Source organism: Dictyostelium purpureum, assembly GCF_000190715.1.
Source record: "Dictyostelium purpureum unplaced genomic scaffold DICPUscaffold_340, whole genome shotgun sequence".
NCBI lineage: Eukaryota > Evosea > Eumycetozoa > Dictyosteliales > Dictyosteliaceae > Dictyostelium > Dictyostelium purpureum.
This window is the reverse complement of record NW_003519676.1, coordinates 1-25,256: the sequence shown is the minus strand read 5'-3', so window position 1 is coordinate 25,256 and position 25,256 is coordinate 1. Positions and strand designations below refer to the sequence as shown.

General features: G+C 23.6%; 11 protein-coding genes across 11 annotated transcripts; 3 read left to right on the top strand and 8 right to left on the bottom strand.

Annotated features, from left to right (window-relative positions):
* Positions 1-816: 816 nt before the first annotated feature.
* DICPUDRAFT_157120 (uncharacterized protein) lies at positions 817-2,138 on the top strand (the record flags this gene model as incomplete). Its single annotated transcript, XM_003292358.1, has 2 exons — positions 817-1,305; positions 1,383-2,138. The coding sequence occupies 2 exons, from the start codon at positions 817-819 to the stop codon at positions 2,136-2,138; spliced, it is 1,245 nt and encodes a 414-aa protein (XP_003292406.1).
* A 209-nt stretch (positions 2,139-2,347) lies between these two features.
* Positions 2,348-4,469, bottom strand: DICPUDRAFT_50418 (uncharacterized protein). The gene is made up of 4 exons (XM_003292352.1): positions 4,388-4,469; positions 3,818-4,262; positions 3,415-3,733; positions 2,348-3,337 (listed from the first exon to the last, which is right to left on the bottom strand). Exons 2-4 carry the CDS (start codon positions 3,883-3,885, stop codon positions 2,582-2,584), a joined length of 1,143 nt encoding a protein of 380 aa, XP_003292400.1. The 5' UTR covers positions 3,886-4,262; positions 4,388-4,469; the 3' UTR covers positions 2,348-2,581.
* Positions 4,470-5,856: 1,387 nt separating this feature from the next.
* Positions 5,857-7,878, top strand: DICPUDRAFT_57934 (uncharacterized protein). The gene is made up of 2 exons (XM_003292357.1): positions 5,857-6,003; positions 6,167-7,878. Exons 1-2 carry the CDS (start codon positions 5,912-5,914, stop codon positions 7,398-7,400), a joined length of 1,326 nt encoding a protein of 441 aa, XP_003292405.1. The 5' UTR covers positions 5,857-5,911; the 3' UTR covers positions 7,401-7,878.
* Positions 7,879-8,763: 885 nt separating this feature from the next.
* DICPUDRAFT_92862 (protein serine/threonine kinase) lies at positions 8,764-13,372 on the bottom strand. Its single transcript, XM_003292351.1, has 11 exons — positions 13,349-13,372; positions 12,076-12,134; positions 12,023-12,044; positions 11,423-11,432; positions 11,382-11,387; positions 11,124-11,140; positions 10,408-10,543; positions 9,792-10,124; positions 9,480-9,718; positions 9,010-9,390; positions 8,764-8,918 (listed from the first exon to the last, which is right to left on the bottom strand). The coding sequence occupies exons 8-11, from the start codon at positions 9,958-9,960 to the stop codon at positions 8,829-8,831; spliced, it is 879 nt and encodes a 292-aa protein (XP_003292399.1). The 5' UTR covers positions 9,961-10,124; positions 10,408-10,543; positions 11,124-11,140; positions 11,382-11,387; positions 11,423-11,432; positions 12,023-12,044; positions 12,076-12,134; positions 13,349-13,372; the 3' UTR covers positions 8,764-8,828.
* A 2,565-nt stretch (positions 13,373-15,937) lies between these two features.
* Positions 15,938-17,163, bottom strand: DICPUDRAFT_83013 (uncharacterized protein; the record flags this gene model as incomplete). Its single annotated transcript, XM_003292350.1, has 2 exons — positions 15,938-16,504; positions 16,582-17,163. The coding sequence occupies 2 exons, from the start codon at positions 17,161-17,163 to the stop codon at positions 15,938-15,940; spliced, it is 1,149 nt and encodes a 382-aa protein (XP_003292398.1).
* Positions 17,164-17,495: 332 nt separating this feature from the next.
* On the bottom strand, positions 17,496-17,774 carry DICPUDRAFT_157112 (uncharacterized protein; the record flags this gene model as incomplete). The annotated part of the gene is made up of 1 exon (XM_003292349.1): positions 17,496-17,774. One exon carries the CDS (start codon positions 17,772-17,774, stop codon positions 17,496-17,498), a length of 279 nt encoding a protein of 92 aa, XP_003292397.1.
* An 852-nt stretch (positions 17,775-18,626) lies between these two features.
* DICPUDRAFT_92861 (40S ribosomal protein S3) lies at positions 18,627-19,373 on the top strand. The gene has a single exon (XM_003292356.1). It carries the CDS (start codon positions 18,657-18,659, stop codon positions 19,311-19,313), a length of 657 nt encoding a protein of 218 aa, XP_003292404.1. The 5' UTR covers positions 18,627-18,656; the 3' UTR covers positions 19,314-19,373.
* A 122-nt stretch (positions 19,374-19,495) lies between these two features.
* DICPUDRAFT_89803 (uncharacterized protein) lies at positions 19,496-19,971 on the bottom strand (the record flags this gene model as incomplete). The annotated part of the gene is made up of 3 exons (XM_003292348.1): positions 19,496-19,747; positions 19,822-19,893; positions 19,969-19,971. 3 exons carry the CDS (start codon positions 19,969-19,971, stop codon positions 19,496-19,498), a joined length of 327 nt encoding a protein of 108 aa, XP_003292396.1.
* A 775-nt stretch (positions 19,972-20,746) lies between these two features.
* Positions 20,747-21,809, bottom strand: DICPUDRAFT_40482 (uncharacterized protein; the record flags this gene model as incomplete). Its single annotated transcript, XM_003292347.1, has 2 exons — positions 20,747-20,951; positions 21,022-21,809. The coding sequence occupies 2 exons, from the start codon at positions 21,807-21,809 to the stop codon at positions 20,747-20,749; spliced, it is 993 nt and encodes a 330-aa protein (XP_003292395.1).
* Positions 21,810-22,190: 381 nt separating this feature from the next.
* DICPUDRAFT_50407 (uncharacterized protein) lies at positions 22,191-24,279 on the bottom strand. The gene is made up of 3 exons (XM_003292346.1): positions 24,151-24,279; positions 23,909-24,013; positions 22,191-23,777 (listed from the first exon to the last, which is right to left on the bottom strand). The coding sequence occupies exons 1-3, from the start codon at positions 24,256-24,258 to the stop codon at positions 22,461-22,463; spliced, it is 1,530 nt and encodes a 509-aa protein (XP_003292394.1). The 5' UTR covers positions 24,259-24,279; the 3' UTR covers positions 22,191-22,460.
* Positions 24,280-24,820: 541 nt separating this feature from the next.
* Positions 24,821-25,256, bottom strand: DICPUDRAFT_157107 (uncharacterized protein; the record flags this gene model as incomplete). Its single annotated transcript, XM_003292345.2, has 1 exon — positions 24,821-25,256. A coding segment is annotated over one exon (436 nt), but the record flags the coding sequence as incomplete, so codon positions are not given.

Sequence of the window (25,256 nt, the reverse complement as noted above, 5' to 3'; positions counted from 1 at the left end):
TACCTCTAAACAAGTATTTAGTGAATTATAATAATATTAAATAGAGAAATAATAAAGAAAGAAAATAAAAAAAATAAAAAAATTATTTTTAAAAAAAATGTTCATTTTTTGTGCTTTGATAAAATTTTATTAATTAAAGGCAAAAATTAAATCTTTTTTTTCAAAAAAAAAATTAAAATATTTTTTATTCCCATAACTATTAAATATTACATTTGATTTTAAAAAATAAATTTATGTGTTAAACAATTCATACTTACCTGGTTGAAAATATAAGTGATCACTATCAGGCTTATATTTTGCATGGATTTTAGACCATAGCACTCCGGTTTGGTCTGTGTATGATTTTCTATACAGAAAATTCATCAACCTAATTTATCAAGTGGTGGAATTTGCGTTCGCGCAGAGTCCACTTGATCCCTAATAAATTAAAGAAAAAATATATTTATATATAAAATATATTCAAACCCCACAATATGAATATATAGTTAATGAAAAACTAAATCATTTATAAATACATAAAAGATTAAAACAAAAAAAAATCCATAATCATCATAATTATATGTTAAAGAGGTTGATTATATCACAAAATATATTTTAAAGTCACCATAAATATCTATTATTATTTATTTTATTATTTATTTTATTATTTATTTTTTTTTATAAAAATTAATTATAAAATAATTATTAGTAAACTATTATCATCATAATTATTCGCGAAAAAAAAAAATTTTCATTTTTATTTATTTTAATTTTTTTTAATTTTTTTTCTTTTTTACTTTTTTTTTTTTAATTTCATAATTAATAACATACAATAAAATGATGAACTTTAATAGATTAATATTAAAAAACAATAATAATATTAAATTAATAATTAAAAATAGTTTTCTTACAAACAGGGTTACATTTACAAGTTCAATTAGAAACTATGGTAGATATAATAGCTCAACAACTACAACAAATGAAACTCTCTCACCAAGACAACAAGAGATTAAATCAAGAATGTCAAAAGAAGAATACGAATATCATCAAGAAAGAATGAGATATGAAGAAGGTAAATCAGATTTGGTTTTTAATAAAGATTTAAAAGCAGAAAAAAAAGAACAAGAATTAAAAGAACAAGAGAAATATTCCACCGAACCATTAATCTATGATGTATCCATGAAGAACTTTAATGATGTAACTATGAATTCAAAACCACCAGTTATTTTAAATTGTTATTCAAATAAAGGCGATTTATCAAAACTATCAAACGAAGCATTAGAAGCATATGCAAAAGAATATGCAGGCTGTTTTGTTCTTGCCAAGGTAAGTTATTATTATTATTATTATTACTATTATTACTATTTATACTATAATTATTACTAACATTTTTATTTTAAAAGTTGGATGTCGATAGTAATATTGAAATAGCAGCAGAATTAAAAATTACAAAGTTACCAACAATGTTTGTTATACATAATCGTGAAGTTCTTCAACAATTTGTTGGATTACCAAATCACGAGGCATTGGACGAGTTAATTCAAAGATTGATAACTCTATCAGGTGGATTAGTTAATGGTAAAACTATTGATCAAAATCAAGCAATTGCAGAAAACTATATTAGATCCAATCAAGATGACAAAGCTCTCGAAATTTATAATATGCTTTTAGAAAAAGATACAACACAATCATTTAGAACACTTTTAGGTTTAGTCCAATGCTATACTAATTTAAATAATGAAGAAATGGTAAATCAAACTCTTTCAACAATTAAAGAAAAATTCCCAAATGAATTAGATCACAGAAAAATTTCAATTTGCAAAAGAATTTTAGATTTAAAAAAAGAGGTCTCAAAGGCAGTCGAACAATACAAAAATATCTCAGTCTCTGAATTTGAAAATAAAATCAAGGAAAATCCAAACGATAACGATTCCAAATACGATGTTAGTCTTTTATACTATCAACAAGGTCAATATGAAAAAGCCATTAATCAATTATTAGAAATCATAAAGTTTAATAAAAAATATACTCGTTCAAATGTCCCAGATAGTAATGATTCTGCTAAAAATTTATTAATTAAAATTTTTGAATCTTTAGATAACCAAGATCCTTTAGTTATAAAATCAAGAAATAAATTAAATAATATTTGGTTTTCATAAAAATAAAAAATAAAAAATTAAGATAAAAATATTATAGTTTTTCTTTATTTCTTTCTTTTCTAAATTTATTATTTAAAATTTTAATGAGCTTACATTGTTTATTTTAAAAATAAATAAATAAATAAATAAAAACACAAACACAAAAATAAAAATTAAACTTTTTTTAAAAAATAATACAAATAGTTTTTTTTATCTTTTTTTTTTTTTTTACGAATAATAGCAAAAAAAAAAAAAAAGAAATGTAAATTTTATTTTAATATTTAAAAAAAAAATGATGCAACTTTAATATATTAGTTTTAATATATTATTTAATTATAATAATTATTACATTATTAAAAATTGATGAGATGGTAATGATGAGATGATTTTAAAAAAAAAGTTATGGGCGTAAAGGTCGTTAGTATTTATTTATTAATTATTATATATATAAAAAATAGAAAGTTTTATCTCCATCTAAAGTCAGAGTTTTTATTTGGCTTTCTACTTGATCTTGTATTTGATCTTTCACCAAAACCACCCATGCCACCCATTCCACCCATTCCACCCATACCACCCATATCAAAACCAAATGGCATACCACCCATGCCACCCATACCACCCATACCACCCATTCCGCCCATGCCACCCATACCGCCAAATGGATGACCACCACCACCACCACCACCAAAGTGGAAGCCACCTCCACCCATGCCACCTTGATTAAAGAATTGAGAAAAGACACTGCCCATATCTTCACCGTCCAATGGCATACCGTTTTCGTCTTGGCCATTATCATATAAGCTTTTCTTCTTTTCGTCACTTAAAACGCTATATGCTTCACCAATATCTTTAAACATTTTTTCAGCTTGAGCTTTTTCTTCATCTGAAAGGGTACTATTTTTATCTGGATGGTATTGAAGTGCTAATTTTCTATAGGCTTTTTTAATTTCGTTATCGGTTGCAGCTTTGTCAACACCAAGGATCTTATAATAATCTTTCTTTAATGATTTCTTTAATGCTATTTTGGCCTCCTTAACATTTCTATGGAGATCACCATTCTCTGGATCTAATGATTGAGCTTTTTCATAATCTCTAACTGCATCATCAAAACTTTCTTGTTTCATATAACATTGTGCTCTTCTAATATATGCTTTGCTGTAGTTTGGATCAATATCAATTGCGCTGGTACAATCTTCAATTGCCTCCTTTAATTTATTTAACTAGATTTTTTAATAAAAAAAAATTTTTGTATTAGTGCATATGTTTTTTTTTAATTTGTTATTTTATTTTAACTTACATTTAAAGCGGCAGCAGCTCTGTTGGCATAAAGTTGGGAATTCATGGTTTCTAATTTTGGATCAATAGTTAAAGCCTCAGTGAATGAATCATAGGCTTGTTGATAATTTTTGGCTACAAAAGCTTCATTACCCTCTTTCTTTTTTGCTTCGAGTGATCTGGTTCTTTTTAAAGCAATTCTACTTTCTGAATAGTCTGGATCGAATGTTAATGAGTTTATAAAATGTTGTTTTGCACCTTCTAAATTGTTTTGGTAGTATAATGCTAAACCTCTAACAAAAAGATATTCTGGATTTCTGCTGTCTTCTTGTAATAAAGAACTATTTTAAATAATAATAATAAAAAATAAATAAATAATTAAATTTTGATTTGATTTTTTTTTTTTTCTTTAAATTTTTACTTACGTCATAATATTTGAGGCTTGGGCATATTGTTTATTCTCAATTAATGCTCTAGCTTTAAAAACAATCATACCATCATTATATTTTGATTGTGAAAGAATATTTTCGATTTGGGATAATGCTAAAGTTGGGTTTTTTGAAATGAATTCTTTGTTTATTGCTTGAACATTTCTAATTAAATTCTCTATATTGTTTTTTTCTTGTAATAATTCATTACTTCTTGGGTCGACTGATAAACCAACAACAACGCTCTTTAAAGCTTTGTCATATTGAGCTAATTGTGCGTATGCTTTTGCTAATCTAGTGTAACCTTTAATAAAATTTTTATCTAAACTAATTGATGTTTCTGAATCTTTGATTGCTTCTTCTATTGATGATTTAGTACCAATTGCTAAATATGTTGCTGATCTATTACCATAATAGGATGCTGGTGGTGGTGTAGTCGAATCTAAAATTAAATTAAAAAAAATAAATCATATAAGTATTACTGAAAAAAAAAATAAAAAAAGTAAAAAAAAATTCTATTTAAAAAATAAATAAAAAATCTTTGTTAAATTTAATAATAAAACATACTAATGGCTTCTGTAAAACATTTTATAGCTTCTGTGTATTCTTTTTGTTTGAAATGTTCATTTCCTCTATTTTTAAATTCTTCTCCTGATACTGTCATTTTTTATATGTATCTTTTAAAAAATAGTTTCTTTTTTTTCAAATTATCCTAAAACTGTAATTTAATCCTAAAAACTAAAATTTATTTGTCTTATGAAGAGTTTAAAACTTTAAAAAAAAAAAAAAAAAAAAATAACAAAAAAAAAAAAAAAAAAAATTTAAAAAAAAAAAAAAATGAAAAATTTAAAAAAAAAAAAAAATAAAAAATAAAAATTATTTTTAAATTATCTAAATCTACATTAATTTTAAATGAAATTTAAATAAAAAATTTTTAAAAAAAATAATATTAATAATTAAAAAATAAACTTTTAATTTGAGGTTTAACTTAAACCATAATATATTAACACTTAAAACCATATTTACCAATTCTAAAATTAAAAAAAATGTTAATTTTAAAAAAAATTATTATCACATTTTCAAAAATTATAATATAATTATGTAAAAAAATGAAAAAGTAAATAATAATAAAAGTAATCAAAAAAAAAAAGAGTTCCCCAAAAAACAAAGTTTAACATTTTTTAAATAATAACAGGACAACAATTAAATTTGTACTCCCTTTTGTAAAAGCTTATCTTAATTAATTAATTTTTTAAAATCAAATGAAAAATCAAAATGGAATTACCCACTCCATCATTTCTTTAATTTTAATACTTTATAATAAAATAAAAAAATAAAAATGAAAATTGGACCAAAATAGAACAACAATAATTTGGATGAAACCATGTCCAAATTATACCATAAAAGGAATATTGTGGTAATCGTTCTATAATATTTCAATTAAATAAAATAATAATTCCAAATTGTTTCTTTTATTAAAAAATGAGAAAAATGTATTAACACTCTAGTTAACTATTTTTATTTTTTTTTTATTTTTTTTTTATTTTTTTTTTATTTTTTTTTAATTTATTATTTTTAATTTTATTAGCTATCCATTATATAAACTTTAATTTAAAACTGTATTTCATTTGATTTTATATTAATAGAATAAAATAAAATAAAATAAAAAAAAACTAATAAAAATAATAATAAAAATATTAACAAACTCAAAAAAAACAAAAAAAAAAAAAAAAAAAAAAAAAAAAAAAAGATTGTAAGTATTTAGTATATATATTTTTTAATATCTTTATGAAAAAAGAAAGATTTCTGTTTGTTTTTTTTGTCTTTTTTTTTTTTTATTATTTTTTTATATCTTTTTTTTATATCTTTTTTATTTTTATTTTGTTTTTTATGTCCTATTATTATAATTTATATTTTTTTTTTAAAATTTTTTTTCTTTTTTTTTAATTTTTTTCGTTTTTTATTTTTTTTTAATTTTTTTTTTTAATTTTTTTTTTTTTTTATCATTATCTTTTTTCACGCATTCTAATTTTTTTCATATAGATTTTTTTTAAGCTTTATTTAACTAAAGTAATAGAAAAGAAAGAAAAAATGTCAACTGTTGATGATTCACAAAATGCCGATAAACAAGTCGAGCAATGGAAAATCAAAAAATTAATTAAAAACTTAGAAGCTGCCAGAGGGTAAGATTAAAATACAACAATAATGATGATGATGATAATGATGATTCATAACGATAACATATAGCAATAACCAACAATTATATATCAATAAAAAAATTCAAATTTAGAAGTTGGTTTAAAGAATAAATATTAATTTATTATTTTAAAAATTAAATTATAATAGTAATGGTACATCAATGATTTCATTAATTATTCGTCCAGGTGATCAAATTGCTAAAATTAATAAAATGCTTGCTGAAGAATATGGTACAGCCTCAAACATTAAATCAAGAGTTAATAGATTATCAGTTTTAGGTGCTATTACATCAGCCCAACAAAGATTAAAATTATACACAAAAGTTCCAGATAATGGTTTAGTCATTTATTGTGGTACAATGGTTACAGATGAAGGTAAAGAAAAGCCAGTCAGAATTGACATTGAACCATTCAAACCAATCAACACTTCATTATATTTATGTGATAATAAATTCCACACTGCTCCACTTGGTGAGCTCTTAGAGTCCGATGAAAAATTCGGTTTCATCGTTGTTGATGGTAATGGTGCCCTTTTTGGTTTACTCTGTGGTTCAACTAGAAATGTTCTTCATAGAATTACTGTCGATCTTCCAAAGAAGCATGGTCGTGGTGGTCAATCAGCTCTTCGTTTCGCTCGTCTTCGTATGGAAAAACGTCACAATTACGTCCGTAAGGTTTCAGAACTTGCTACTCAATTCTATATCACCAATGATAAACCAAATGTTTCAGGTTTAATTTTAGCTGGTTCAGCTGATTTCAAGACTGAACTTGGTACCTCAGATATGTTTGATCAACGTCTTCGTGATAAAATCATTAAAATTGTTGATGTTTCATATGGTGGTGATAATGGTTTCAATCAAGCTATCGAGTTATCAACTGAAGTTCTTTCATCAGTTAAATTCATTCAAGAAAAGAAATTAATTTCACAATTCTTCGAAGAAATTGCTCAAGATACTGGTAAATATTGTTTTGGTATTGCTGATACCCTCAAAGCTCTTGAATTAGGTGCTGCTCACACTCTTATCGTTTGGGAAGCTCTTGAAACCGTTCGTTACCTCCTTCGTTTACCAAGTGGTGAAGAAAAAGTCATCTTCTTAAATAAAGATCAAACTAAAGATCCATCCGTCTTCAAAGATAAAGAATCTGGTCAAGATTACGAAATTGCCGAAGAAATGCCAATCGTTGAATGGTTTGCTAACAACTACAAAAACTTTGGTGCTACTCTCGAATTCGTTTCCAACAAATCTCAAGAAGGTTCACAATTCTGTAAAGGTTTTGGTGGTCTCGGTGGTCTTTTACGTTACCAAGTTGACTTTGCCACCCTCAATGATTATGATAATATCGAAGAGAACGAATACGATAGTAGTGATTCAGACTTTTGACTGAACTCACAAACAACCAACAACAGAGATGGTGCTGGTTTGGATAGTGATCAAGGTTGCCCCTCCTTCCACAATAGCATTATCTATCAACAAGAACAACAACAAAAAAATCAAAAAAAAATTAAAAAAAATGAAAAAATAACTTTAAAAAAAACAAAATTGACAACAACTTCTTCAACAACAACAACAACAACAACTACAACTACATCAACATTACCATTGAATAATTTTGAAAACAATAATAACAGTAATAGTCTATCATTATTATCATCAGCAACAACATTATTAACCAATTCTAATTTTGTAAATTCCTTCCCTTTGGATGAAATTAATAATAATTATTTTGATGATATCAACAGTAGTGATAATACTATTACTAAAAGAAATGAAAAAAAGATGGATATGAAGGTAGGGGCTTAAACTCTATAAAAGTACAAAAAAAAAATAAATGGTTCTGTTCGTTATAGTTGTCACTCTTAATATTTTATTTATTATTTTTAGTTTTTATTTTTTTTTTATTTTGTTACTTTTTATTATTATGAATTATTTTAAAAATTCACCCTTTTTTTGTCTTTTTTTTCAAAAAATGACAAAAAGGATGTATTGAATATGTAAATATATAATATTAATTTATTAGTATAATATTTCGATGTTCAAACATTTAAACTTTACTATTAAATGCAGAACATTTTTAAGTGAAAATTTTATGGAGAATAATTGAGTATACTCAGAGAAAACATTTGAACCATTTTGGGAGAAGACACAACAATTCTCAACAAAAATGATAAAATATGAAGAATAAAAAAGTGTGGTTCAAGTTGACCATAACAATAAATTCTTTTTACAAATCTCTCTGAGGTATCTTCAACAAAAGCAAGAAAGTTATTGACAGATAACCTAGTTTTCATGACCAGTAAAATAATCTATCAATGATTCAAAAATAGCTTTAGCAAAAATCAATTAATTTAACTAATTAAATTGATAACGATAATTTTCATAAAGAACAAGTATTAACGTATTTTGTTGAAAGTTGGGTAGATAGATGGTTCTCTTTTATGAATATAACCTGATCCAACTTTCAACAAAAACGAATCATGTCATTATTTTTCTGGTGCACCTAATCAATCTAACAAAGGCAACTCTATTTTATCTTTAGGTAAAACATTTCAACCATAAGGTTTCAATAAATGGATTTACCTCCACCCTCTAATCAAATCAAAACTTCAAATTCTTGGTCTATAATAGAAATAGAGAATCTATCAAAAAATGCATAAAGTAGGAGAATTCGAAATTTAATAAAATATTTGATAATAATATACAATTCTCAGAAGCAATAAAAATAATAATAATAATAAAAAAATTTATTAAGAAAAAGTTTAGATACATTGTTTATTAAAAAAAAATTATAATGCTATAAAGTGTTGGGGTTTAAACTGTATTTTCTAAACCATCAAAATAAGGATGTTTAAGGGCTTGTTGAGCAGTAATTCTTTGGTTTGGATCATATTGTAACATTTTCTAAAATTATCATTATTATGTGTTATAAAGGAATAATAGCGTTAATAAATTATTTGTTTTTTTAAAACTAAACTAAAAAAATACTACTTACAGAAAGTAAATTTAAACCTTTTTCATCAAGACCATGAACAATTGAGGCCAAATTATGTGCTGGGTGAACTGGGAAGTCAGGTTTGTATTCTGGTAATTCAGTAATAGTTGGCCATGATTCTTCAGTTGGGGTACCTAAGATTTTGAAAATTCTAAATAATTGGTCACTAGTACCAGAACCTGGGAATAATGGTCTACCTGATGCCATCTCTGCAAAAATACAACCAGCTGACCAAATATCAATTGGTGTTGAATATTTTCTTGAACCCATTAAAACATCTGGGGCTCTGTACCAAAGAGTAACTACTTCATGTGAATAGGTTCTAACTGGAATACCAAATGCTCTAGCTAAACCAAAATCTGCAAGTTTTAACTCTCCTTTCTAAAATAAAGTTAATAATAAAATAGTTGGTGGTGGTGGTTAGTAATGATGTATATTGGCTTTTTTTTTAAAAAAACTAAAATAATTACTCTGTTGATTAAAAGATTCTGAGGTTTTAAATCTCTGTGTAATACTCTATGATCATGACAAAAAGCTACACCTTTTAATAATTGATACATGAATGATTTAATGGTTGCTTTTGAAATTTCTCCACCACATTCATCTAAATATTTCTTTAAATCTTGATCTAAATATTCGAATACTAATGTAAGTTTTCTTTCCGTATGAATAACATCGTGTAATCTTACTATATTTGGATGTTTTAATTCTTTTTTATAAATGAAAATATATTATTAATAAACAAAGAAATATATTAATTATTGATTTTATTGTATAGTTACCTTTTAATAAAGATATTTCTCTAATAGCTGTACATGGAACACCTTCATCTTCAGAATCCAATCTTATTCTTTTAAGAGCCACAATTTCACCTGTTTCACGATTTTTTGCTTTATATACAATACCGTATGTACCTTCACCAAGCTTTTCAATTTTAGCGTATTTTTCCATTTTATATATTTATTTTTATTTAAATTATTATTGTTGTTTTTATTTTTTTAATTTTGATTAAATATTTGAGTTTAAATTTCTATTAAAACTAATATTATCGGATAATATTGTTGGTTATTTTTATTTGTTTTTGTTTGTGTTGATAATAGTATATACAATTTAATCTAAATTTTAATAAAAGTATAAAGTTAGTTTTGTTCTTTTTTTAATTATTATTATAATTATTATGATTATAATAATTGTTATTATTATTTTTATTACTATATAAAAAAAACTACTATAAATAATATACAATAAATAATGATATGATAAAAAATTTAAGAAAAAAAAAAAAAAGTTAAAAAATAATTAATAAAAAAAATTTAAAAAATAAAAAAAAAAATAAATAATAATTCAATTAAAAAAAATAATAATTTGTGTGTAGTATATATTATATTGTATGTATACTTTTTAAAGTGGCTGATCAGGTTTGATGTTTAATAAATTTTAAATTAAAATAATAAAAAAAAAAAAATAATTAATAAAATTAAAAAAAAATTAAAAAAAAAAAAAAAAAAAAAAAAAAAAAATTTTAAAATTTTTTACATACAAACAAAAATTAAAAAAAAATTAAAATAATTTATTTATATTTATTAAATATGAAAATATAAAAATAAATTGAATAAATTAAAAAAATTAAAAAAATTAATATGAAAATAATAATAATATTTTAGTTTATATTTATTAAATCTTTTTGTGTGTATTTAATTCGTGTATATTTATTTAAAGTGTGTATGTGTATGTGTGTGTTGAATTTTTTTTAATTTTTATTCCGTTTAAAAAAAAAAAAAAAAAAATTAACACACAACAATTTGTAACTACAATTATTATTATTATTATTATTATTGTGTGAATTATTATTATCAATCGTTGATAGGTTATTAATAGTTGTTTTTCAAAATTGTTCTAGAAAGTTTTATATAACAAAACTAGTTGTCAAATTTTTACCTTTAAAAAAAATTACTATTATTATAATTACCCAAAATGTAAAAAAAAAAAAAATCACATTTTTGGTTGTAAGGTGATTAAAATATATTTTTTAAGAAAATTAAAAAAAAAAAAAAAATAAAAAAAATAGTTTTAAGTTTTATAATAATACAAAATTTTATTATAAATATATAGATATATATTTTTTTTATTAAAATATTCATACATATTTCTTTTTCCTTTCTATTTTCTTTTCTTCTTTCCTTTTCTTTTTTTCCTTCTGTTACATATTTCGAAAAATGATCAAAAAAAAAAATTGATTAAATTAAATTTTGGTATTTGCAAGTAAATGTAAAAGATCTTGGCATATTAATTTCACTTTATCGTCTGCTTGTTGAAAATTGAATGATTTACCACTTTCAAAATCCATTTGTGTAAAAAATGCTAAAATCTATGATTAATTGTATAAAAAAAATCGGGTTAAAATTTGACACGTTTTTACTATTATTAATAATAAATTTAAACATACTGAATCTCTAACTATATAAAATGAAAACATATGTTGATCGCCTCTAATATGAACATGTGAAACGTCATCTTTTACTTGTAATGTTGCGCCAAATGAAACTGCATAGGTTTTTAATTGATGAATTGTATTTGAAAGTTCTTTTTGTCCTAAATTATTTTGAGAGGTTTCGACTCTAAAGTGAACAGTGTAATAATATGGAAGAGGGGTTAGTTTATGATCTTTTTAATAAAAATTTGAAGAGAAATGATACAAACATTATTTCACCATTTTTATCAATAATCAAAGAGCTTGTGGTGTTGGGAAATAATTGCTGAACCTCTTTTAATTTAACTTGAACCTGTTTCATTAGTTTTGGGGCAATAGCTGCATTACTTCTGTTACAGTTGGTCATTTTATTATTTAAAATATATATAAATGTTTATTGAATATTATGTTTGTGGGTATGAATATATATTTGGATTATTTTGTTTTTTTAAATGTATAGTTGTTTTTTATAGTAATAATAATGTATTATAAATCTATAAAAATTTGTATTGTATGTTATAAACTTTAATGATAGTATAAATTTACAAAAAATTAAAATTTAAAAAAAATAAAAAAAAATTATAAAAAAAAAAACATTTTTTTATTTTTTATTTTTTTTTATTTTTAAAATAATAATTAACAATAATTGTTTTATTTATATAGTTTATATCATACTATTTTTGAATCTTAGATTCAAATTTATTAAAAAATAAAGAAAAAGATAAACAATGTTTCTATTTTTAAATAAATAATTAATTTTCTTAATAATCAATAGATTAAAATTTAAATTTTATTTTTTATAATTAAAAGTTTCTAAATTTAGAATAAAATAATAGTTTACTATATTTTCAGTTAATTTTTTATTACATTAAGGTAATTATTTTTAATATGGGTTTTTCATACAATAAAAATATATTTTTACTAAAATTTTTATTATATTAAATAATTTAACAAATAATGAACAACGAAGATTTTCAATTCGAAATAAATAGTGATGATTTTAAAACACTTGAAAACCTTAATAGCCAGCTAAGCAGCAACGATGACCAATTAATAAATTTTCAACCATCGCCAAGTTTTTTTGAAGATATTCATAGCGACATCAAAAGAAATGGATTTCAAATCGAAAACTCACCAACAATATCATTCAATACACAGGAAAAAGAATATGAGACTATAGAAATCTTATCATCAAATGAAGAATCAAAAGAAAACAAAACCAATAATAACAATACATTACATCATTCACCATCACTTTTATTATCCTTTACATCATTTTCACATGTTTTTGGTATGGGTAGTAACTATAGTAGTTGCAATTCAAATACAAATAACATCATTAATAGCTACAATGGTAATTGTAATAATTTAAATATAAAAAAAATTGAAATAAATGATATCAATAAACATCACGAAGGTTCAAAATACTTGTCGGCAAATTTAGACGATTTATCGAATTTAGTATCAACATCATCGAAAATTCAAAACAAAAATGTAAACAATATTGGCTATTTTACTCCAAAACAAAAGTTTTATAGCTTGGCATCGTTTGAACTATATAGATCAATCATTTTAAATGGACCTTCTCTTTCAACTCTTTTAGTTAAACCCTCAGCATCATCGTTTATCCAAGTCTCACTACTTTGTATACTAAATTCTATTCAAAATCAAAAAAAGGTATTATGGATCACATCAACAACCAACGACCAACTCCTAACTTCGCTAGTAGAGTATCTAAAAGAACAAGGGTACGGTAGCCAGTTAATTGAAAACTATACAAACCCAGAATCACTACATAGCCTAATTAATAACTCAGATTCAAAATTTTTCTTTATTAAAGATAACAATAGTAATAATAACAATAATAATAATAAAAATTTAAATTTTATTTTTAATTTTGAATTAATAATTTATGACATATATAAATTAGAATTTATACTATCAAATCTAATGGAACAAATTATTAAAGTTTATAATAGTAATAACAATAATAAAGTAAATTCAATTTTAATAATAGCAAATACTCATCCAAATAGTTATTTAGAAATTTATAATCAGTATAAGATCGAATATATACATTCCTATATAGATACAGATTATATTGTTGACACAAAAGAAAAAATCGCCTATAACATACCAATAAACATTGAAAACTTTACTCTAGATATTTTGCAACAATCAAACAATGGAGAATTTCAACATTTAAAATCAAATCAAAAGGAACTATTAAATGAAATAGTACTACGCCTAGTTAATAATGGTATTTTCTCTACATCAGAGCTTGTTAGGTCAAAGATAAATGGATTTGAAAATTCAAGTAAGTATTAAAATAGCAACAATATTGTTGTTATTACTATATGACTTTTCAAAATACTAACAAGTTTTTAGTTTGGTTCAATAAAATTTTTAATCAGATAATTAACTTTAACCACGAAGTAGATGCAGGTATTGGCCAAGATATAGATAAATTAGAAAAACTATGTGAATTTATTAAAAAACAACTAAAGCTTTTTTCTTCAATAAACTTAACCCCACCAAACAATAATAAATTTTTCAAGATATTAATTTTAACAAATGATGACTCGACCATTGATTATATATATATAAAACTTTTAAAAATAAATCAGTTAAAACCATTCAAATCAAAAGACTATCTATGCTCATCATCACCATTCCAAAATCATAACTGCATAATAGTATCAATCGATAATATCAACTATTCAATTATTCTTCCATCGGATTTTTCAATAATAATAGAGTATGACTACTATCAGCCAAATGAAGATAATGATTTATTGATCTCCACATTTTTTAACAACAATACAAGCCCCACAAAACTTATTAAATTAATACCATCACTAAATAATAAAACTATTGAGAAATATTTGGATTTTACAAATAAACTGGAGTTTAATAGAAAAATTCAAATCATAAGGGATTTGTATAATCCCAACCCATCAAAATTTTCAATATCATCCTCTCCATCCTCCTCGTCCTCATCATCATCATCTTTAGACTCAGCACATATAAATCAAACAGCTACAATAAATTTAAAAAAACTATATCAGTTTAAAAAACTAAATAATAATATATTTCAATCAATAAATAGCAATCCAGAAAATAATAATATTAATCATAATAGTAAAAGAGCTAATCAAAATAATGAACTTATCGAAATTTTATTAATTTGCAATGAAAAATTTTTAAACTACAGAGAATTAATTGAAGATTTAAAAACAAACTACAATATCAAATTTATAGAAAGAAGTTTAAATAACAACATAGACCTAATTTTAGACGAAAGAAACTGTATCATAATATTAAATGAAAAGAATAAAACTACGAAAATTCAAATGGTAGAAAATATTTTAAAAGATATAATTGTTGCAACCCTTCAATTCGAAAAATGTTGGATCCTAATAGAATGTGATGATAAAACTCCCTCAACAACATACATACCAACTTTTTTTAACAGTATTTTACAAAGTCTAATTTTAAAATGCAAGATTCTTTTTAAAAGTAATGAGATTCAATTTCTATTTAGCTTTTCACCAATCCAATCATCAAGTTTAATTAGATCAGTCTGTGAAAATATTGCGACCAATAGCACAGTTTGGGGAAATGTAAAGTATAAAGCTATTTTTATTCATTACTGAAATTGTTTAAAACTAACACTTTTTTTATTTTTATAGTCATTAAAAACTTGGGCAGATAGAAAATGGTTACTAGACACAGAATCAATACATGAAAGGTTTTTGTCACTAATTCCAGGTTTCAATCCTTTTATTTCACAACTTTTATTAACATGGAAACCACTAGACTTTTTATTATTTACAAATCATAATCAATTAAAATCAACCTTTCCATGGGTACCAAATAAAACTTGGCTTTTAATGTATAAATTTTTTAATTCAAATAATTTAGAAAATATAAATAATAGTAATATTAATAATAGTAATATTAATAGTAATATCAACAGTAATGGTAATAGCAATAGCAATAGTAATAGTAATAGCAATAGTAATATAAACAGTGTGAATACAAACAATATGAATATCAATAATAAAAACCCTAATAACAAATCAATTGGCTCAAAATCTCTATTAACAGTATCACTTCCAAAAAAACCCCTAAATATTAATACTCTTAAGATTAATAACAATAACAATAACAATAATAATAATGACATTAATAAAAATCTAAACAAAAATGATTCTAATATAGTTATTCCAAAAATAAAAACCCCAACAATTAATAATTTTAAAAAATATTATATTAATAATACAAATAACAATAATAATGCTTTAGGTGATCTTAGTTTTTCCAAACCAATTGTAAAATCATTTTCATCACTACTCGACAAACCCCAACCTGGATTTAAACAAACTTTAATAGATCATTACCTCCAAAAAAATAAAAATAAATAAAAGATATTATTTAAAAAAAAATATTTGTTTACTATAATTTTAATTTATTTACATTATAACTATTTTCTTTAATGGTAAAGCAATAGTCCACACCTGTTATTGGACACTTGAACGATAACTGATGAGAAACCAAACCAATCATTTTACCAAGATCTTGATTCATTTTTCTATAATTTTTGTTACCGCTGTAACTATTTTGTTGATCTAAATCCAGTATTTTTTTGCCTCCATATAATCTATCACCCAGTAATGGATAACCCATTTTACTAAACTGTGCTCTGATTTGATGAGTCCTACCAGTAATTAAGTTAATATCTACAACATAAAACGGAATAGATTTCATTTGTTTTCTATAATCTCCTTTTCCAACCTGTTCAAAATTTATTGGAGTTTGTAATAAATCCAATGATACTTCATCTATATCGATTGGTATTGAGATTTCTTTTTCCTCTACATTTAAAACCTGTAATAAACACTCGTGGTATTTTTCTAGTTTTTCATTTACCATAACTTTAGGTAAAACATTATCTGGGCTCATATAATGTCTATATAACCCTGGATTAATAATATTTTGGTTACTTGACTTTGGTAAAAATGCCTATAATTATATTATAATTATTAATAAAAATATTAATATATATTTATAAAAATAAAAATAATAACATAAATAATTACCTTATAAATTTTCGAAACTTCATTTTTAATTATCATTTTATTAAATTTTTTTAAAAAATCGGGGTCTTTAATTATTACAATCAAACCACGAGTTGGTCCATCAATTCTATGAGGATTATATAACTTGTGTTTCCTATTATCTCTTTTTTCTATATAATCTCCAATTATTGCTGTGATATTACCATGATAATTATCTACAATTGGTCCAACATCTAAACCATGAGGTTTATCTACAATTAAGAAATACTGATTTTCGAAAATGATATATTTGCTTGGGTCCTCACAACGAACATGCTCCATTGAGTAGGGTCTTGGATAAAAAAATACTTTTAAAATTGAATCTTTTGCCAAATCGATATTTGTAAAAATTCTATTGGGGTTTGGGGGTGTGGTTTTGCATTCTGATAATGGTTGACGGTAATATATACAACCTGATTCGATTAAATTTTGAATATACTCCTCTGATGGTTTATTATCGAAATGATTCATTACAGTACTTAAAACTGTACTGTTTCCATTTGCTCTGATATATGTTGCTTGTGCTACTCTAATATATTTTATAATACTATTACATTTATTCATTTATTTAATTTTATAAAAAAAATAATGATTTATGAAAAAAAAAAATAAAAAAAAAAGTTTAGTTTTTAAAAAAATAAAAAATAAAAAAAAAAATAAAAAAAAATTGATTAATAAACGAGTATATTATAACAACGAATTTTATTTAATATAAACTATTTTTATGAAAAGAAAAATGAAATGAATATAAAAGACAATTAAAAATAAAAAATAAAATAATCAGCGAATTTGTATTTTTTTTTAATTACGAATTTATCATTTAAAATTATATTAAATTTTATGTAATGATAATTTAACTTTATTTATATATATTTTATATTTATATATTTATATTTTTAAAATAATGTAGTTTTTGATTTTTCTATATTTTTAGCGGGTATGAAAAATGGTGATCCTGGTGTATTTTCATTTTCTTGACTATTTATAGTTGTTTCTATATTTTGTTCTTGTTCTATATTATTTTTATTATTATTGTTCTTTTTTGATTTAAATAAAAATGAAAAGAATCCTTTTGAACTCTCTGTCTTTTTATTTGCCTGATTGTTATTTTGTTCAAACATATTTTTATTATTTTTTAAAAGATTTGCATAAGCTTTAGCTTCATAGTATTCCATTTTCGAAATTAAATAAAAAAAATTCTCGGATTATTTATAGGAATTTTTTAGATGAATTTTATATTATCGAATTTATTATTGATTTTATTTAAATTATTTAAATTATTTTAAATTTAATTTAATTTATAATTTAATTAATTGTTTTTTTAGATCTTTATTTTTTAATTTTTTTTTTTTTATAGATAATTTATATTTTTATTTTTTTAATTATTTTTTAAAATATATAGATATTAATATATTATTTAATAATTAATTTAATCGAAAGTTGTTTATAAAAAAAAATAAACAAAAAAAAAAATTTATTATTTATACGATTTTTTTTTAAACAAGAATATTGAAAAATATCACGGCGAATCAATAAAGATTAAGGGAAAAAGAAAAGAATTTTTATTTCCGACCCACCAAATAATTATTATTTTTTTTTTTTTTTAATTTTTTTTTTTATATAGAGAATTAATTGGTTCTTTAAGATTAAATACCAATTTAGTTTATAATTAATTGTGAGAAAAAATAAAGTTTAAAATTGTTTAATTTAAAAAAATAATTAAAATTAAATTAAATTAAATTATTAAATGGAGTGTTTTCTTGATTTTTTCACTATTTAAAAATTAAAACTAATGAGTATATAAATAGAAAATATTAATAATTTATCAAATAACTTTTGATAAATTAATATTGATTGTTTACGTTACTCTGCCAAAAAGTCGTAAAAATATAATTTTTTTTTTCTATTTTTTTTTTATTTTTTTTATTTTTTTTTTATTTTTTTTTTTTTTTCAATTTTTTTTTGGCACCTAGCATCAAAATTTTTTTTTATTTTAAAATTTTTCTTTTTGATCCTTTTCGTTAATACATACAGAGAATCAGTATAATTCAACAAAAATGAACTCCTCATTACAAATGTCAAAAAAAAGAAAATTCGTCTTAGACGGTGTTTTCCACGCTGAATTAAACGAATTATTCACCCGTGAATTCAACAAAGACGAAGGTTACTCAGGTGTTGAATTAAAAACCTCACCAGGTTTAACTGAAATCATCATCCGTGCCAGCAAAACCCAAGCTGTCGTTGGTCCAAATGCCCGTCGTATCCAAGAACTCTGCTCATTAGTTCAAAAGAGATTCAACTTCAAAGAAGGTACCGTTGTCCTCTTTGCTGAAAAAATTTTAAACCGTGGTTTATGCGCTGTTGCTCAAGCTGAATCACTCAAATTAAAATTATTAGCTGGTCTCCCAGTCCGTAAAGCTTGTTACGCCATCGTTCACCAAATTATGACCCGTGGTGCTAAAGGTTGTGAAGTTATCGTCTCTGGTAAATTAAGAGCCCAAAGAGCCAAATCAATGAAATTCCGTGACGGTTACATGATCAAATCTGGTCAACCATCAAAAGACTTTGTTGACTTTGCTTGCAGACACGTTTTATTACGTCAAGGTACCCTTGGTGTTAAAGTCGCTATTATGTTACCATACGACGAATCAGGTAAAATCCACGGTGCTTGCAAAATCCCACAACCAGATATTGTTTTAATCAAGAGCAACTAAACAATTTTCTAAACTATCTATTCTCGTTAAATAAACAATAAAAATAGATTTTAACCCCTAAAAAAAAATTATCCTCTCTTATTGTTCCTTTTTTTTATTTATTAAACAATTCAAATAATATATCGATAATGAATTTATTCAGTTTTAAAAAAGAAATTATTTTAAAAGTATATTTATTTAAACTAGTTTTCATTTTTTTTTTCTTTTATAAATTTTTCGTGATTCATTTTAAAATTGTTATATATTGTATCGGCTTCTTCTTGATTATTTATATTTTTGTATAAAAATGATTTTAAACGTTTCCAAAACTCTTCTTCTTCTTTATTTACGCTAGATGTTGTTGTGGTGGTAGTAGTTGATGTATTTCTATTTAAACCACCCATAATATTGTTGAAAATTGAAAATAAGTTTGGTTGTTGTTGTGGTTGTGATTGCTATAAAATTGGTAATAATATTAATGCCATGCTATTAATATAAATAAAAAAATATTTATTTATGAAATATTTACTGTTTCTGAATTTGTTTGATTTTCATTTCTGAGTGGAAATTGATTTAAAAGTTTAAAAAATTCTTCATCATTCTATAGCAATATGAGAAATAAAGTTGTTAGTATCATGAATATATACTAATTTATAACATTGAAATGTTGAAGTACCATTTTATTATTGTGTATCTTGTTAAAAATATATATATATTTTAATTTAATAAAACAAAAAAAAAAAAAAAAAAATTTTAAAAATAAAAAAAAAAATTTAAATTTGAAAAAAAAAAAAAAAAAAAAATAAAAAATAAAAATAAAAAAGGAATAAATAAAAAAAATACAAATAGAAATAAACGAAAAATAAAGTAAAAAAGGAAATTAAAAATATAGAAATGAAAAAAAAAAAAGAAATAAAATAATACAAGATATATATTGAGGTTTTTTTTTTTTAAAATTGTTTTTTATTTTATTTAAAATTCTCATTTATTTAATCAACTATAATTTAAGAGTGGGGTGTAATTCATATGCAAGAAATCATGACCTATAATAAAAAGGAAAAAAAAGATTAGTATTATATTTTATTTTTTTTATAATTTATAAAAAAAAATAAAAAAAGGTTTATTTATAATGAATCAGACGTTTTAATAGGATCTACATGGTTTTATGGATGTGCCCACCCTTTAAGATCTCAAAGATTAAAATTCTTTCTTTCATCATTTAAATTATAATATTCCTTTTTTCTATTTCTTTTTTTGGGGTAATAATATTTCTTTTTACATACACTTTTGGTTTTGCGTGATTAAAAAAAAAAAAAAAAAATTTCGTTTTTATAAAAAAAAAATAAAATAAAGCAAAATAAAAAAAAAAAAAAAAAAAAAAAAATAAAAAAACCAAAATGGTAATGTTACTTTTGATGGTTTTTAATTTTTGAATATACAAGACCTATATTTTTTTATTGAGACACTGATAGGGCCAGTTTTATCATTTTATCTAATTCTTCATCTCCTTCTAAAATTTTTGATAATTGTGATGTTTCAAAACCTGTTCTCTGATCTTTAACTCTTTCTTGAGGATGCATGGTATAACTTCTAACGATATTACCACTAGCAAAACCATTGGTACCCAATTCATCCCTAAATTTCTTTTCTTTTTCATTTCTTTAATTTTTATAAAAAAGAAAAATATTAGTATTATTAATAATAATAAAAAATAATTATTATTACTTACTTTATACTTAAATAGTGTCTAAAAATTTTAGTTTTTAATAAATCCAAGCCAATGGCTTTGTTTTGATGTTGTGATCTTTCAGATGAACAAAACACAGATATATTTGTTGGTATATGTACAATTCTAACGGCCGATTCGGTTGTGTTTACATGTTGGCCACCTGCTCCTGATGAACGAGTGAATTCGATTTTTAAATCATTTGGTTTTAAATCTACATTGATGGAGTTGTCAGAGCTTGGATATACCACAACTGACGCAAAAGATGTATGTCTTTTAAAGTCTGGGCTAAAAGGTGATATTCTAATTAATTTGTGGATACCCATTTCAGTTCTCAACCAACCATATGCATTCTTTCCATCTATTTTTAAAGTTGCACGTCTTAAACCAAATTCACCCGGTATTGATTCAATTATAGATACTTGAAAACCTTTTCTTTCTGCCCAGTTAATATACATTTTATGAATTATTTCAGTCCAATCCATTGAATCTGCACCACCCACACCAGCATGCACCTCTATAAAACAACTGTTATCATCTTCCTCACCTATCATTAAAACATTGATCTCTAAATCTGTACATATACTATATAATGAATTTAATAAATTTCTTGATTCATTTAACATTTCTTGATCACCTTCTTTTTTAGACATTTCGACAATCTCTTGATAATCTTTAAAACTATTATTCAAACTATTAAATTCATCTATAACTGCCTTTAAACTATTATATTCCTTTATATCTTTAATGTCTATATTATTATTACTTGATAACAACTCTTCAAACTTCATATCTTGGAATCTTTTGAATTTTATTTTATTTTTTAAATAATACTGACTATTATTTAATAGCTCTATGATTCTTTGTGTTTCTTTTTCTTTATAGTTTATATCTTGCACTGAACCATTTGCTATATTACAAAAAAATAATTTACTATAGCAGTTTTTAAAATTTATATTATTATTATTAAAACTATACACATTTTTATTGATACATCTAAATATATTTAAATTTTTAAACATAATATTATTTTGTTATTCTTTTCTTGTTTATTATTGCTGTTGTTTAATTCTATCGGTTTATAAAAAATGAAAAAATTAAAATTCACAAAAATAAAAAAATTATTTTTTTATTTTTTTTTTTTTTTTAAAAAAATATAAATAAATATAATTATTTAATTAAACAATTAATAAAAATAATAAAAAAAGTTCAAAAAATATAATTTTAGCTCTCGATTTATAGGATTATAAATTTTTGAAAAACCAAAATTATTTATGAAACTTTTTTTTTATTATTTTTGTTATTTTATTATTATTATTACCGAAATTGATTTTTTTTTTTTAAAAAAAAAAGTTTTATATTATTATAGTTTTATTTTTAAATTATTATTATTATTATTATTATTTAACAAAAAGATTATTTTATAAAATTTGACATTTAATTTAGTTTAATTTTTTTTGTTGTTTTTTTGAAAAAACTCTACGGAAACATTCACCAAAGATTTCTAAGAGAATTAATGGACCAACATCTGGACGTAAGAACCAAGTCTTTGGTTTCATACCAGTCATAACAGCAGCCCATTCAGCAAGGAAACGTGAACCTCTCTTTTCGATTAAAGAAGCAGCAGCATCTAAAACGATTGGGAATCTGTATAATAAAAGTGACATGGTCATGGACATGCTGAATTCGTGACCGAATCTGGCCATCCAGAGGTCTTGATATCTCTTGAGTGATTGGTGTGATAAATCACGTTCGTTGAAAGCTTGGATTAAAGCTTGAGCGGCTAATCTTGAACCTTCCATGGCGTATTGGATACCTTCACCAGTTAATGGATCGATGAAACCGGCAGCATCACCAACAATTAATAAATGATCATCATATGATTTTTTAATACCACCGAGACGGAGTGGGGCGGCTTTCATACGTTCAATATCTGGGTTTGGACCAAGAGCAGCTGAAATGAATGGATCTTCAGTCATGTATTGGTGGTGATATTTGGATAAATCGTCGTTGGTAACTTTACCACCTGGAATGATATAAGCTAAATAGTTGAGTTCATCACGAGCTTCACGAATGATAGCGCAATAACCTGGTAAGAGTGATGGTGGGTAGAAAACAACACCATCATATCTGAAAGTGGTATTGTTTTTAACGTAGGCTCTTGAGCAAATACCGTTTGGTTCGGTGTGAACGTAACCTAATTGACGGGCAGCGGCGGATGGTGAACCATCAGCACAGACTAAAACACGAGCTTTGTAGGTAATTTTCTTTTCTTCGTTGTTGCTATCGAAACAGTTGATGGTCCAGACACCAGTTGAGGCATCAAAAGTGGCTGATTGGACGGTGGTGTTTTCTTTTAAGTCAGCACCCATACGTTTGGCAGCTTTGGCAACTTTTTCATCTAAAACGATACGTTTGACGGCAATAACAGCACCTCTGTTGTATTTGGCATCACGTTTTAATTCTTTGGCAGAGTTACCAATGAATGAGTTACCATTTGGTGAAACAAAACCACCATTTTGGGCAAAATGACCTAAATCTTCATCAACGAGTTCTTTCATGACACCCATTTCACGGAGAATATCTTGAGCCATAGTAGCAACGGCATCACCGCAGAATTTATCTCTTGGGAATTCTTTCTTTTCTAATAAGGCAACTTTTCTACCTTCTCTGGCTAAATAATAACCTAAGACTGAACCTGATGGACCAGCACCAATGGTGGCAACATCATAGATTTCTTCATCATCGAATGAAAGATTCTAATTATTGTTTGAAAAAAAAAAAATTAATAATTTTGGTTATAATAATAAATCAAATTTTTTTTTTTAATTATGTATAAATTAAAAAATTGTTTTCGATTTTTTTTTTTTTTTCAAATTTTAATACATACTGGGATGGCATCATAGTTGTATCTTTTACCTTCACTTTTGCAAGCTTTGATGAGAGTGGCAGCGGCAACAACACCTAAACCTAAACCAGCAGCGGTGGCAATACCCTGTTGATTTAATAATAAATAAATTAGTTATTTGATTTCGTTTTTACATTTTTTAACCATTTTTATCGTTTTCCCGGTTTATTTATATGTTTATACAAATATATAAATTATGTGTTTTTTTTTTTTTAATTATTTACCTTGTGTTCTTTAACAAATTTGTTTTCTAAAACTTTGCTGACAACAACATTGTTTTGTAATTGTTGGTTAATGTTTGAGAGAGTATTCTTTAAGAATTTAGAGTCCATTATATTTAGTGTGAATATACCTAAGAGGCTGAATCAAAAAAAATTAAAAAAAAAAAAAAAAAAACTAGAAAGCGAAAAAAAAAAAAATTTAAAAATTTAAAAAAAAAAATAAAAAAAAATTCTTTTTTTTTTCACTCATAGCACATACTAAAATCACCTAGTAATATTGGTGAATTCCTTTCTCTCATAGATTTTTTTATGTGAAAAGAAATTTTTGATTACAAAAAAATCTTTTTTTTTTTTTTTTGATTATTTATTTTTTTTTTTATTTTTTTTTGTATTATTATCCAACCATATTTGAAATATCGTTTTTTTTTTCAAAAGGATGCATAGTTCATATTACCGCCATCTTATATTCAAAGAAAAAAAAATATTATTTATATATAATCAAAAAAATTATTTATATATTTATTTTTTTATATATTTATATATTTATATATTTATATTTACATAACTAAAATTTTTTATTTTTATTTTTTTTTATTAATTTTTTATTTTTTTGTTTTTGTTTTTGTTTTTGTTTTTGTTTTTGTTTTTGTTTTTGTTTTTGGAAATGATTGATCTATTTATTATTGGGTGGTAAAATTGGATTTAAATAGTTATTTAGGTTTGTATTGACCATTTGTAGGGTATTGTAACTTTGTATTATCTGATTTTGAATTGATTGACGCTTATTTTTATATTCAAAATCTAAAAGTGATAGTTCGTTTTGAAGTGAAAATATTTGTTGAGAACATTCTGTTTGGTAATGTTGGAGTAATTTGAAATCCAAGATTTGTTTTTGTGCTTCTTCTTGTAATTCTGCCGTTAATTTTTTATTATAGTTTTGCATTGGGTTTGATTGCTTTTTAAATTGTAATGATTTTTTTGATTGTGATGCTCCATCTGGTTCATCTTCTTCATTTTCTTCATCTTCGCTATCATCTTGGTCTGATGTACTACTTGAGTCATCTCCGGGAATTAATGTTTTTTTGATTTTTTTTAAATAGTCCAACGAC

Bases quoted from the DNA above. Each gene is read 5' to 3' on its own strand.
- DICPUDRAFT_50418 (XM_003292352.1), bottom strand. From the start codon at position 3,885: ATGATTGTTTTTAAAGCTAGAGCATTAATTGAGAATAAACAATATGCC. The intron at 3,734-3,817 runs GTAAGTAAAAAT...TATTTAAAATAG, and splicing joins CAAGCCTCAAATATTATGAC to TTCTTTATTACAAGAAGACA. The intron at 3,338-3,414 runs GTAAGTTAAAAT...TAAAAAATCTAG, and splicing joins GAGCTGCTGCCGCTTTAAAT to TTAAATAAATTAAAGGAGGC.
- DICPUDRAFT_57934 (XM_003292357.1), top strand. From the start codon at position 5,912: ATGTCAACTGTTGATGATTCACAAAATGCCGATAAACAAGTCGAGCAA. The intron at 6,004-6,166 runs GTAAGATTAAAA...AAATTATAATAG, and splicing joins AACTTAGAAGCTGCCAGAGG to TAATGGTACATCAATGATTT.
- DICPUDRAFT_92862 (XM_003292351.1), bottom strand. From the start codon at position 9,960: ATGGAAAAATACGCTAAAATTGAAAAGCTTGGTGAAGGTACATACGGT. The intron at 9,719-9,791 runs GTAACTATACAA...TTTATAAAAAAG, and splicing joins AGAAATATCTTTATTAAAAG to AATTAAAACATCCAAATATA. The intron at 9,391-9,479 runs GTAATTATTTTA...ACTTTATTTTAG, and splicing joins AGAATCTTTTAATCAACAGA to AAAGGAGAGTTAAAACTTGC.
- DICPUDRAFT_92861 (XM_003292356.1), top strand. From the start codon at position 18,657: ATGAACTCCTCATTACAAATGTCAAAAAAAAGAAAATTCGTCTTAGAC.
- DICPUDRAFT_50407 (XM_003292346.1), bottom strand. From the start codon at position 24,258: ATGGACTCTAAATTCTTAAAGAATACTCTCTCAAACATTAACCAACAA. The intron at 24,014-24,150 runs GTAAATAATTAA...TTAAATCAACAG, and splicing joins AATTTGTTAAAGAACACAAG to GGTATTGCCACCGCTGCTGG. The intron at 23,778-23,908 runs GTATGTATTAAA...AACAATAATTAG, and splicing joins ACAACTATGATGCCATCCCA to AATCTTTCATTCGATGATGA.